This window comes from Dendrobates tinctorius, unplaced genomic scaffold (assembly GCF_039654945.1).
Source record: "Dendrobates tinctorius isolate UK_male_01 unplaced genomic scaffold, ASM3965494v1 ptg000618l, whole genome shotgun sequence".
NCBI lineage: Eukaryota > Metazoa > Chordata > Amphibia > Anura > Dendrobatidae > Dendrobates > Dendrobates tinctorius.
In genome coordinates, this window is record NW_027362273.1 from 77817 (window position 1) to 90469 (window position 12653).

General features: G+C 51.8%; 1 protein-coding gene across 2 annotated transcripts in view; it reads left to right on the forward strand.

Moving 5' to 3' along the window:
* Positions 1 to 12653, forward strand: part of LOC141078994 (uncharacterized) — a 43660-nt gene that overhangs the window by 13299 nt on the left and 17708 nt on the right. Inside the window, exons 7-10 of one of the 2 annotated variants that reach the window (XM_073565260.1) lie at positions 2734 to 2868; positions 3010 to 3052; positions 3562 to 3599; positions 5664 to 6044. In XM_073565260.1, the coding sequence (XP_073421361.1) occupies positions 2734 to 2868; positions 3010 to 3052; positions 3562 to 3599; positions 5664 to 5737 (290 nt within the window). In that variant the 3' untranslated portion in view covers positions 5738 to 6044. Of the gene's footprint in view, positions 1 to 2733; positions 2869 to 3009; positions 3053 to 3561; positions 3600 to 5663; positions 6045 to 12653 lie in introns of those variants that run through there. The other variant, XM_073565259.1, reaches the window with a different exon arrangement.

Below are 12653 nucleotides of genomic sequence, written 5' to 3' on the forward strand. Positions count from 1 at the left end.
TCGCATAGATGTTTGATGTTTTCTTGATGGGCTCATTACGCTGGGAAACATGATACCACTGATGAGTCCATACCAGCTTCTCCCATAAAGTTATAGCTAATCTAAGTTTTGTAGCCAAAACATAACTTGGATAAGAGAGGTGGGATCAACCCAGAATGCACCTCTCCGTGATGTCACATAGGAAAGTCTATAAGGCATTTCCTGGGCAAACCAGCTCAGAACAGCTGCAGAATCCGTGCTGACAAGAACTCCAGATGAGTGGAGACGTGTGGCTCCTCCCCCCTTAAAGCCGCATGGTCTGCCTAAGGAACAATATGGAACTGTGAGTGTAATCTCTTCGTTTTCTCCACTTTTATTTTATACCTGTACTGTACATATTTTATGTCTCAATTTTATAGCAACTTTTATCTGTAATCACTGTCCTCTTTCGGAAAATAAATGAAATTATTTAGATCTGTCTCCATGCTCTAAGAATCGAACTATACGCCTTTGATAGATAATCGCTACTAATTCAAGGGGTTTGCCACGGACCCTCTTAATTTAACACTGTGAATTAAGTAACCGTGACTGGTGGCAGCGCGTTGTGTATGGCTATTACGGCTGGCTGGCAGTCTAGAAGGGTCTTATATTGCTGAGTAAGGGGCTTCAGCCACAGCATTGATAATTCCCTTACTGCAGAAGCCTAATTGCCGGTTCACAACAGGCAGCCCGTCCGGCGACTAATTATCCTAGGTGCAGTTCCCTGACTGACCTGAGGGTAAGGGGGGCGCCGGAGAGCTGCGAGTTCCAAAGTGGAACTGGGAAAGTGGGATATACACAAATCCCCGCAGAACTTGGAAGATTGATAGCAGTGGTGGGGCATCCAAATTAAACTCCCCCTGCGGCAAATTGTAGAGCGAGATTAGCTTGCTGGATATTTTTGGTCACATGGTGCCAGTGTTGGGATAGCTAAGATAAGCCCCACTGCGCCTGTGATAGCCGTGTGCCGGCATTGTGTCACGCCCCTCCGTCCGCTGATACACCCGTGTCAGTGGTGGGACTGTGACATAGTGGTGACACAGGGTCCGCTGTCCGTCGCGTTTTGGTGGCAGCGGGACCCCCGTTAGTCGTCGCCCGTAAGTGGACGAACGGCCGTGGGCTGTTCGTCACATACAGTATGTACGGGGTATTGTGTATGGTATATACGACGTGAGGTGTAGTGTACGGTATGTACGGGGTGTCATGTGCGGTATATACAGCGTGGGGTGTCATACGGTATATACAGCAGATGTAGTGTACGGTATATACGGGGTGTCGTATACGGCGTGGGGTGTCGTGTCGTGTACGGTATATACAGCATGGGGTGTCGTGTATGGTATATACAGTGTGAGGTGTCGTGTACAGTATGTACGGGGTGTCATGTGCGGTATATACAGCGTGGGGTGTCATACGGTATATACAGCAGATGTAGTGTACGGTATATACGGGGTGTCGTATACTGCGTGGGGTGTCGTGTCGTGTACGGTATATACAGCATTGGGTGTCGTGTATGGTATATACAGTGTGAGGTGTCGTGTACAGTATGTACGGGGTATTGTGTATGGTATATACGACGAGAGGTGTAGTGTACGGTATGTACGGGGTGTCATGTGCGGTATATACAGCGTGGGGTGTCATACGGTATATACAGCAGATGTAGTGTACGGTATATACGGGGTGTCGTATACGGCGTGGGGTGTCGTGTCGTGTACGGTATATACAGCATGGGGTGTCGTGTATGGTATATACAGTGTGAGGTGTCGTGTACAGTATGTACGGGGTGTCATGTGCGGTATATACAGCGTGGGGTGTCATACGGTATATACAGCAGATGTAGTGTACGGTATATACGGGGTGTCGTATACTGCGTGGGGTGTCGTGTCGTGTACGGTATATACAGCATTGGGTGTCGTGTATGGTATATACAGTGTGAGGTGTCGTGTACAGTATGTACGGGGTGTTGTGTATGGTATATACGACGTGAGGTGTCGTGTACAGTATGTACGGGGTATTGTGTATGGTATATACGACGTGAGGTGTAGTGTACGGTATGTACGGGGTGTCATGTGCGGTATATACAGCGTGGGGTGTCATACGGTATATACAGCAGATGTAGTGTACGGTATATACGGGGTGTCGTATACGGCGTGGGGTGTCGTGTCGTGTACGGTATATACAGCATGGGGTGTCGTGTATGGTATATACAGTGTGAGGTGTCGTGTACAGTATGTACGGGGTGTCATGTGCGGTATATACAGCGTGGGGTGTCATACGGTATATACAGCAGATGTAGTGTACGGTATATACGGGGTGTCGTATACTGCGTGGGGTGTCGTGTCGTGTACGGTATATACAGCATTGGGTGTCGTGTATGGTATATACAGTGTGAGGTGTCGTGTACAGTATGTACGGGGTGTTGTGTATGGTATATACGACGTGAGGTGTAGTGTACGGTATGTACGGGGTGTCATGTGCGGTATATACAGCGTGGGATGTCATACGGTATATACAGCAGATGTAGTGTACGGTATATACGGGGTGTCGTATACGGCGTGGGGTGTCGTGTACGGTATGTACAGCGTGGGGTGTCGTGTACGGTATATACGGGGTGTCATGTACAGTGTATACGGCACGGGGTGTCCGGTATATACGGTGCGGCGTGTTGCTCATGGACGGCGTGTACCACGTATAGCACGCTCTTTCTGTGTGTTGCAGCCCTCAGCCTGTGTCATGTGAGGAGCCCGGGATGTGACAATGAGACGGCCGTCTGCGCCGATCCCGCCGGTGTCGCCGTCTGCCAGTGTAAGCCGGGGTACTTCAAATACAGCAAAACTGACCATTCGTGTCGAGGTGAGACCCCAATATCTAAGCCCCCACATCTGTGTTCTGGGCTGGGGTTCTTGTGTGGTTGGTCTGGGACTAGTACTGATACTCGGGGTGATACTGATACTCGGGGCACGGGCTGATCTAATGCTTTGTTTCCTTCCTCAGCCTGTGACGATGGCTACAGACTGGACAATGGCGCCTGTGTGAGGTGAGGAGGGGACGGCGCGGCCGTGAGGGTGGGGTCATGTGATGGCGAGGGTCTGCGTCATTCTACACTTTCTACCAGTCACTTTCTCCAGGATGGAAACTTCTTTACAATGGTCTTTGAGAACATTGAGTCTGGGCCATGAAAGCTCCCGGCCCACGGGGCCCACACAGGGTCTGCTGCAATCTATTCTACCTCTGGGGGTTGTTGATGTCTGTGATGTTGGAAATGGCAAGGAATTGGAAGACTGTCTAGAGTTGCGGAACGTTCCATCACACGATGGTTTAGCCTCATTTACTGCACCGGCCCTTTAATGTCCGTGACTGACACCGAGGGCAACATTTATGGACACAAATGCAGCAGCCAATCACATCACAGCTTTCATTTTCTAATCATCCCCAGATTGACAAGAGCTGGAATCTGATTGGTTACTCTGTGCGTTACTCACCGGTGCCCTGTAAATCCCCAGGTTTTCTCTGTGCAGTAAACACCGTCTTGTCTTTGTTTTCCAGGTGTCTCTTTGGCCTCGGAGGATTCAACTGCTCAAACCGTAAGTCAAGTGAACAATGTGTGATGGGGAGTCGGGGGGATACGGTGTGTGTCAGGGGACATTGTGTGCCGGGGTGTCAGGGGGATAACGTCTGTGTCACAGGGGACACTGTGTGTACCGGGTTGTCGGAGGCACACTGTGCATACCGGGGTGTCGGAGGGACACAGTGTGTTCTGGGTTGTCGGAGGGACACAGTGTGTTCTGGGTTGTCGGGGGGACACTGTGTGTTCCGGGGAGTCGGAGGGATACTGTGTGTTCGGGGGTGTCGGAGGGACACTGTGTGTTCCGAGGTGTCGGAGGGACACTGTGTGTGCCGGGGTGTCGGAGGGACACTGTGTGTACTGGGTGTCAGAGGGACACTGTGTGTTCCGGGGTGTCGGAGGGACACTGTGTGTGCTGGGGTGTCGAAGGGACACCTTGCGCCGGGTGTCGGAGGGACACTGTGTGTTCCGGGGTGTTGGAGGGACACTGTGTGTTCCAGGGTGTTGGAGGGACACCATGTGTGCCGGGGTGTCGAAGGGATACTGTGTGTGCGGGGGTGTCGGAGGGACACTGTGTGTGCCGGGGTGTCGGAGGGTCACTGTGTGTTCCGGGGTCTCGGAGGGACTCTGTGTGTTCCAGGGTGTCGGAGGGATACTGTGTGTTCCGGGGTGTCGGAGGGACACTGTGTGTTCCGGGGTCTCAGAGGGACACTGTGTGTGCGGGGGTGTCGGAGGGACACTGTGTGTGCCGGGTGTCGGAGGGACATAGTGTGTTCTGGGGTGTCGGAGGGACACTGTGTGTTCCGGGGTGTCGGAGGGATACTGTGTGTGCGGGGGTGTCAGAGGGACACTGTGTGTTCCGAGGTGTCGGAGGGACACTGTGTGTTCTGGGGTGTCGGAGGGATACTGTGTGTGCGGGGGTGTCGGAGGGACACTGTGTGTTCCGGGGTGTCGGAGGGACACTGTGTGTTCCGGGGTCTCGGAGGGACACTGTGCGTTCCAGGGTGTCGGAGGGATACTGTGTGTTCCGGGGTCTCGGAGGGACACTGTGTGTTCCGTGGTGTCGGAGGGATACTGTGTGTGCGGGGGTGTCGGAGGGACACTGTGTGTTCCGGGGTGTCGGAGGGACACTGTGTGTTCCGGGGTGTCGGAGGGACACTGTGTGTTCCGGGGTGTCGGAGGGACACTGTGTGTTCCGGGGTGTCGGAGGGACACTGTGTGTTCCGGGGTGTTGGAGGGACACTGTGTGTTCCGGGGGTGTCGGAGGGACACTGTGTGTTCCGGGGGTGTTGGAGGGACACTGTGTGTTCCGGGGTGTTGGAGGGACACTGTGTGTTCCGGGGTGTTGGAGGGACACTGTGTGTTCCGGGGTGTTGGAGGGACACTGTGTGTTCCGGGGTGTTGGAGGGACACTGTGTGTTCCGGGGTGTTGGAGGGACACTGTGTGTTCCGGGGTGTTGGAGGGACACTGTGTGTTCCGGGGTGTTGGAGGGACACTGTGTGTTCCGGGGTGTCGGAGGGACACTGTGTGTTCCGGGGTCTCGGAGGGACACTGTGTGTTCCGTGGTGTCGGAGGGATACTGTGTGTGCGGGGGTGTCGGAGGGACACTGTGTGTTCCGGGGTGTCGGAGGGACACTGTGTGTTCCGGGGTGTTGGAGGGATACTGTGTGTGCGGGGGTGTCGGAGGGACACTGTGTGTTCCGGGGTGTCGGAGGGACACCGTGTGTTCCGGGGTGTCGGAGGGACACTGTGTGTTCCGGGGTGTTGGAGGGATACTGTGTGTGCGGGGGTGTCGGAGGGACACTGTGTGTTCCGGGGTGTCGGAGGGACACTGTGTGTTCCGGGGTGTCGGAGGGACACTGTGTGTTCCGGGGTGTTGGAGGGATACTGTGTGTGGGGGGTGTCGGAGGGACACTGTGTGTTCCGGGGTGTCGGAGGGACACCGTGTGTTCCGGGGTCTCGGAGGTGTGAGGAACTGAAATACTTTCCCAGCACAGATGACTAGTTACCCCAATTTATGTTGTATTTACATGCAATGACCTTATCTGGTGGGGGAATATGTGTCTTTCTTTCTCTCGGCAGGGGGCCACTTGGGTTCACACCACTCCAGACTGGCCGAGACTTCACTGGCTGTGAATTCAATGTATATTGGTTAGGGGGTTGGGAGGAGAGATGAGAGACATGATGGGGGAGAGCAGTTGTGTCTGGGGATCTGAAGCGAAAGGAGCAGAGTTAAGGCCGCTCCTGGAACCCATGAATGGACTATCGAACTTGGAATTCCCCTAGGAATAATCCCATGGACTATTTTTACTGACTTGTTGCTGATCCGGTGGACTGGGGGCATTACATTGGGGTCATCTACCTGGACTTACTGAAATGCTTGTATGGATACAAATAAAACTTGTTGCATCGTTAACCTGCCTGTTATAATACTGAATAAAATATTGTATGGTTTTAAATTTATTTACTGGAACTCTTCTTTCGGCTGTGACATATGTAAGTCCGAATTGTGGTTAAAATTAACAGAAATAAACCCGTGACATAGATCCCTCTGTGTGTAATGACTCTATAGAATAGAGGAGAGGCACTTTTTGAATTGAAGAACTGAAATAAATTCACTTTTTGATGATATTCTAATTTTGAGAGAAGCTCCTGTATATCCATCAGGGTGTCGTACTAACGCTCTCTATATAACCGATAGATTTAGATTATTACTAAATCAGAGTGCACAATCACATAAAAACAAAAAAATCACAGATAATTGCACATAATCACCCCGGGTTGTCACATAGACATATAAGGAGATCCAAAAAGGCTCTCTGTATAACGGGGGGTTGTAGACGAGCTCTCTGTATAACGGGGGTTGTAGACGAGCTCTCTGTATAACGGGGGGTTGTAGATGAGCTCTCTGTATAACGGGGGGTTGTAGACGAGCTCTCTGTATAACGGGGGGTTGTAGATGAGCTCTCTGTATAACGGGGGGGTTGTAGATGAGCTCTCTGTATAACGGGGGGTTGTAGATGAGCTCTCTGTATAACGGGGGGTTGTAGACGAGCTCTCTGTATAACGGGGGGTTGTAGACGAGCTCTCTGTATAACGGGGGGTTGTAGATGAGCTCTCTGTATAACGGGGGGTTGTAGACGAGCTCTCTGTATAACGGGGGGTTGTAGATGAGCTCTCTGTATAACGGGGGGGTTGTAGATGAGCTCTCTGTATAACGGGGGGTTGTAGACGAGCTCTCTGTATAACGGAGGTTGTAGACGAGCTCTCTGTATAACGGGGGGTTGTAGACGAGCTCTCTGTATAACGGGGGGTTGTAGACGAGCTCTCTGTATAACGGGGGGTTGTAGACGAGCTCTCTGTATAGCGGGGGGTTGTAGACAAGCTCTCTGTATAGCGGGGGGTTGTAGACGAGCTCTCTGTATAACGGGGGGTTGTAGACAAGCTCTCTGTATAGCGGGGGGTTGTAGATGAGCTCTCTGTATAACGGAGGTTGTAGACGAGCTCTCTGTATAACGGGGGGTTGTAGACGAGCTCTCTGTATAACGGGGGGTTGTAGACAAGCTCTCTGTATAACGGGGGGTTGTAGACGAGCTCTCTGTATAACGGAGGTTGTAGACGAGCTCTCTGTATAACGGGGGGTTGTAGACGAGCTCTCTGTATAACGGGGGGTTGTAGATGAGCTCTCTGTATAACGGGGGGTTGTAGACGAGCTCTCTGTATAACGGGGGGTTGTAGGCGAGCTCTCTGTACAACGGAGGGTTGTAGAAGAGCTCTCTGTATAACGGGGGGTTGTAGACGAGCTCTCTGTATAACGGGGGGTTGTAGATGAGCTCTCTGTATAACGGGGGGTTGTAGATGAGCTCTCTGTATAACGGGGGGTTGTAGACGAGCTCTCTGTATAACGGGGGGTTGTAGATGAGCTCTCTGTATAACGGGGGGTTGTAGAAGAGCTCTCTGTATAACGGGGGGTTGTAGATGAGCTCTCTGTATAACGGAGGTTGTAGACGAGCTCTCTGTATAACGGGGGGTTGTAGATGAGCTCTCTGTACAACGGGGGGTTGTAGATGAGCTCTCTGTATAACGGGGGGTTGTAGACGAGCTCTCTGTATAACGGGGGGTTGTAGACAAGCTCTCTGTATAACGGGGGGTTGTAGACGAGCTCTCTGTATAACGGGGGGTTGTAGATGAGCTCTCTGTATAACGGGGGGTTGTAGATGAGCTCTCTGTATAACGGGGGGTTGTAGACGAGCTCTCTGTATAACGGGGGGTTGTAGATGAGCTCTCTGTATAACGGGGGGTTGTAGAAGAGCTCTCTGTATAACGGGGGGTTGTAGATGAGCTCTCTGTATAACGGAGGTTGTAGACGAGCTCTCTGTATAACGGGGGGTTGTAGATGAGCTCTCTGTACAACGGGGGGTTGTAGATGAGCTCTCTGTATAACGGGGGGTTGTAGACGAGCTCTCTGTATAACGGGGGGTTGTAGATGAGCTCTCTGTATAACGGGGGGTTGTAGATGAGCTCTCTGTATAACGGGGGGTTGTAGACGAGCTCTCTGTATAACGGGGGGTTGTAGATGAGCTCTCTGTACAACGGAGGGTTGTAGAAGAGCTCTCTGTATAACGGGGGGTTGTAGACGAGCTCTCTGTATAACGGGGGGTTGTAGATGAGCTCTCTGTATAACGGGGGGTTGTAGATGAGCTCTCTGTATAACGGGGGGTTGTAGATGAGCTCTCTGTATAACGGGGGGTTGTAGACGAGCTCTCTGTATAACGGGGGGTTGTAGATGAGCTCTCTGTACAACGGAGGGTTGTAGAAGAGCTCTCTGTATAACGGGGGGTTGTAGACGAGCTCTCTGTATAACGGGGGGTTGTAGATGAGCTCTCTGTATAACGGGGGTTGTAGACGAGCTCTCTGTATAACGGGGGGTTGTAGATGAGCTCTCTGTATAACGGGGGGTTGTAGAGAGCTCTCTGTATAACGGGGGGTTGTAGATGAGCTCTCTGTATAACGGGAGGTTGTAGACGAGCTCTCTGTATAACGGGGGGGTTGTAGATGAGCTCTCTGTATAACGGGGGGTTGTAGACGAGCTCTCTGTATAACGGGGGGGTTGTAGATGAGCTCTCTGTATAACGGGGGGGTTGTAGATGAGCTCTCTGTATAACGGGGGGATGTAGACGAGCTCTCTGTATAACGGGGGTTGTAGACGAGCTCTCTGTATAACGGGGGGTTGTAGACGAGCTCTCTGTATAACGGGGGGGTTGTAGACGAGCTCTCTGTATAACGGGGGGTTGTAGACGAGCTCTCTGTATAACGGGGGGTTGTAGATGAGCTCTCTGTATAACGGGGGGGTTGTAGATGAGCTCTCTGTATAACGGGGGGATGTAGACGAGCTCTCTGTATAACGGGGGTTGTAGACGAGCTCTCTGTATAACGGGGGGTTGTAGGTGAGCTCTCTGTATAACGGGGGGTTGTATACGAGCTCTCTGTATAGCGGGGGGGTTGTAGATGAGCTCTCTGTATAACGGGGGGGTTGTAGATGAGCTCTCTGTATAACGGGGGGGTTGTAGATGAGCTCTCTGTATAACGGGGGGATGTAGACGAGCTCTCTGTATAACGGGGGTTGTAGACGAGCTCTCTGTATAACGGGGGGTTGTAGGTGAGCTCTCTGTATAACGGGGGTTGTATACGAGCTCTCTGTATAGCGGGGGGTTGTAGACGAGCTCTCTGTATAACGGGGGGTTGTAGACGAGCTCTCTGTATAACGGAGGTTGTAGACGAGCTCTCTGTATAACGGGGGGTTGTAGACGAGCTCTCTGTATAACGGGGGGTTGTAGACAAGCTCTCTGTATAGCGGGGGGTTGTAGACAAGCTCTCTGTATAGCGGGGGGTTGTAGACGAGCTCTCTGTATAACGGGGGGTTGTACACAAGCTCTCTGTATAGCGGGGGGTTGTAGACGAGCTCTCTGTATAGCGGAGGGTTGTGGACGAGCTCTCTGTATAACGGGGGGTTGTAGGTGAGCTCTCTGTATAACGGGGGGTTGTAGATGAGCTCTCTGTATAACGGGGGGTTGTATACGAGCTCTCTTTATAACGGGGGGTTGTATACGAGCTCTCTTTATAACGGGGGGTTGTAGACGAGCTCTCTGTATAGCGGGGGGATGTAGACGAGCTCTCTGTATAACGGGGGGTTGTAGACAAGCTCTCTGTATAACGGTTGGTTGTAGGTGAGCTCTCTGTATAACGGGGGGTTGTATACGAGCTCTCTGTATAACGGGGGGTTGTAGACGAGCTCTCTGTATAGCGGGGGGTTGTAGACGAGCTCTCTGTATAGAGGGGGGTTGTAGACGAGCTCTCTGTATAACGGGGGGTTGTATACGAGCTCTCTGTATAGAGGGGGGTTGTAGACGAGCTCTCTGTATAGCGGGGGGTTGTAGACGAGCTCTCTGTATAACGGGGGGTTGTAGATGAGCTCTCTGTATAACGGGGGTTGTAGGTGAGCTCTCTGTATAACGGGGGTTGTAGACGAGCTCTCTGTATAACGGGGGGATGTAGACGAGCTCTCTGTATAACGGGGGGTTGTAGACGAGCTCTCTGTATAACGGGGGGTTGTAGGTGAGCTCTCTGTATAATGGGGGTTGTAGACGAGCTCTCTGTATAACGGGGGGTTGTAGATGAGCTCTCTGTATAACGTGGGGTTGTAGGTGAGCTCTCTGTATAACGGGGGTTGTAGACGAGCTCTCTGTATAACGGGGGGATGTAGACGAGCTCTCTGTATAACGGGGGGTTGTAGACGAGCTCTCTGTATAACGGGGGGTTGTAGGTGAGCTCTCTGTATAATGGGGGGTTGTAGACGAGCTCTCTGTATAACGGGGGGTTGTAGACGAGCTCTCTGTATAACGGGGGGTTGTAGACTAGCTCTCTGTATAACGGGGGGTTGTAGGTGAGCTCTCTGTATAGCGGGGGGTTGTAGACGAGCTCTCTGTATAACGGGGGGTTGTAGACGAGCTCTCTGTATAACGGGGGTTGTAGACGAGCTCTCTGTATAACGGGGGGTTGTAGACGAGCTCTCTGTATAACGGGGGGTTGTAGACGAGCTCTCTGTATAACGGGGGGTTGTAGACGAGCTCTCTGTATAACGGGGGGTTGTAGACGAGCTCTCTGTATAACGGGGGGTTGTAGGTGAGCTCTCTGTATAGCGGGGGGTTGTAGGTGAGCTCTCTGTATAACGGGGGGTTGTAGACGAGCTCTCTGTATAGCGGGGGGTTGTAGGTGAGCTCTCTGTATAACGGGGGGTTGTAGACGAGCTCTCTGTATAATGAGGGGTTGTGTCATGGAGGGTCTCATTACTTCATTTCGTTGCCAGCTACGTTACTCTCGGTCTTAGATATGGGGGTAATCTGGATGCATTGAGGGGAACAGTGCAAGGTCAGTGTGGAGTCGGGGGTCTCATGAGGGAGGGTGGGAATTTGCCGCTGACAGGAAAAGATTATTTACTATGAAAGAAGAAGAATCCATGAGAGCAGACGTTGGCGCACCATCTCGGGGCACCAGGACTATGTCCATATACCATACATGAGATGGGTTGTCTGGTCACTGCACACAGCGTGGCCCGCAGGGTGTACTTTCTGCAAGAGTGACACCTGGTGGATACTCAGTGCATTGGCAGGAGACCCCAATACACACAAAACAAACCATGCCCCCAGTATAATAATGTATCCGGGACAGAGCGCCCCCAGTATAATAATGTATCCGGCACAGAGCGCCCCCAGTATAATAATGTATCCTGCACAGAGCGCCCCCAGTATAATAATGTATCCGGGACAGAGCGCCCCCAGTATAATAATGTATCCTCCGCCGAGCGCCCCCAGTATAATAATGTATCCTGCACAGAGCGCCCCCAGTATAATAATGTATCCTGCACAGAGCGCCCCCGGTATAATAATGTATCCTCTGCCGAGCGCCCCCAGTATAATAATGTATCCTGCACAGAGCGCCCCCAGTATAATAATGTATCCGGCACAGAGCTCCCCCGGTATAATAATGTATCCGGCACAGAGAGCCCCCAGTATAATAATGTATCCTGCGTAGAGCTCCCCAGTATAATAATGTATCCTGCACAGAGCGCCCCCGGTATAATAATGTATCCTGCGCAGAGCGCCCCCAGTATAATAATGTATCCTCCACAGAGCGCACCCAGTATAATAATGTATCCGGCACAGAGCGCCCCCAGTATAATAATGTATCCGGCACAGAGCGCCCCCAGTATAATAATGTATCCTCCACAGAGCGCCCCCAGTATAATAATGTATCCTGCACAGAGCGCCCCCAGTATAATAATGTATCCTGCGCAGAGCGCCCCCAGTATAATTATCCGGCACAGAGCGCCCCCAGTATAATAATGTATCCAGCGCAGAGAGCCCCCAGTATAATAATGTATCCTGCACAGAGCGCCCCAGTGTAATATTGTATCCTGCGCAGAGCGCCCCAGTGTAGTAATGTATCCTGCGCAGAGCGCCCTGTTGTGAGTTCATTTTCCCCTTCGTCACTGAGGTCTTGTGAACTCCCTATTCTGGTAAAGGAAGGTAATGAGCCTGATTATCAGGCACCTGAGTCTAATGAGGATGACTGGCTGAGTGGAGTCACGGACTGGATATAAGGCTGCCGACGCCCTTCTGCCCTGCGGGTGATTTCTCTGTGGACTTCTAGGACACCAGTCTGATTCCTGCTCCCCTAAAGCTAAGTTTTTTGCTTTGCCTGTTGCATTTGTGTTTTGTTTTTGTTTTCCTTGCTGTTCTGGATTCTGCCATTCCCTGCTGGGGTGAGCTGAATCTCCTTTTGCCTGTTGATCTGTCTTCAGAATATTCCTGAGTACTGACATAGCTTTTTGAAGCCTAGCGTCTTCAGGGCCTTTTTCACTGTCAGTCTGTTGGCTCTTATTTTCATAAGGTTTTTCACGGATTGCAGACAGCAGCCTTCCTGTCCTTTCCTATGTAGTTAGCTTGGGCCCCGTCTTTGCTCAGTCTATCTTTCTGTCTGTGTTAGTGTTCTTTCTTCTTGCCTCACCGTCAT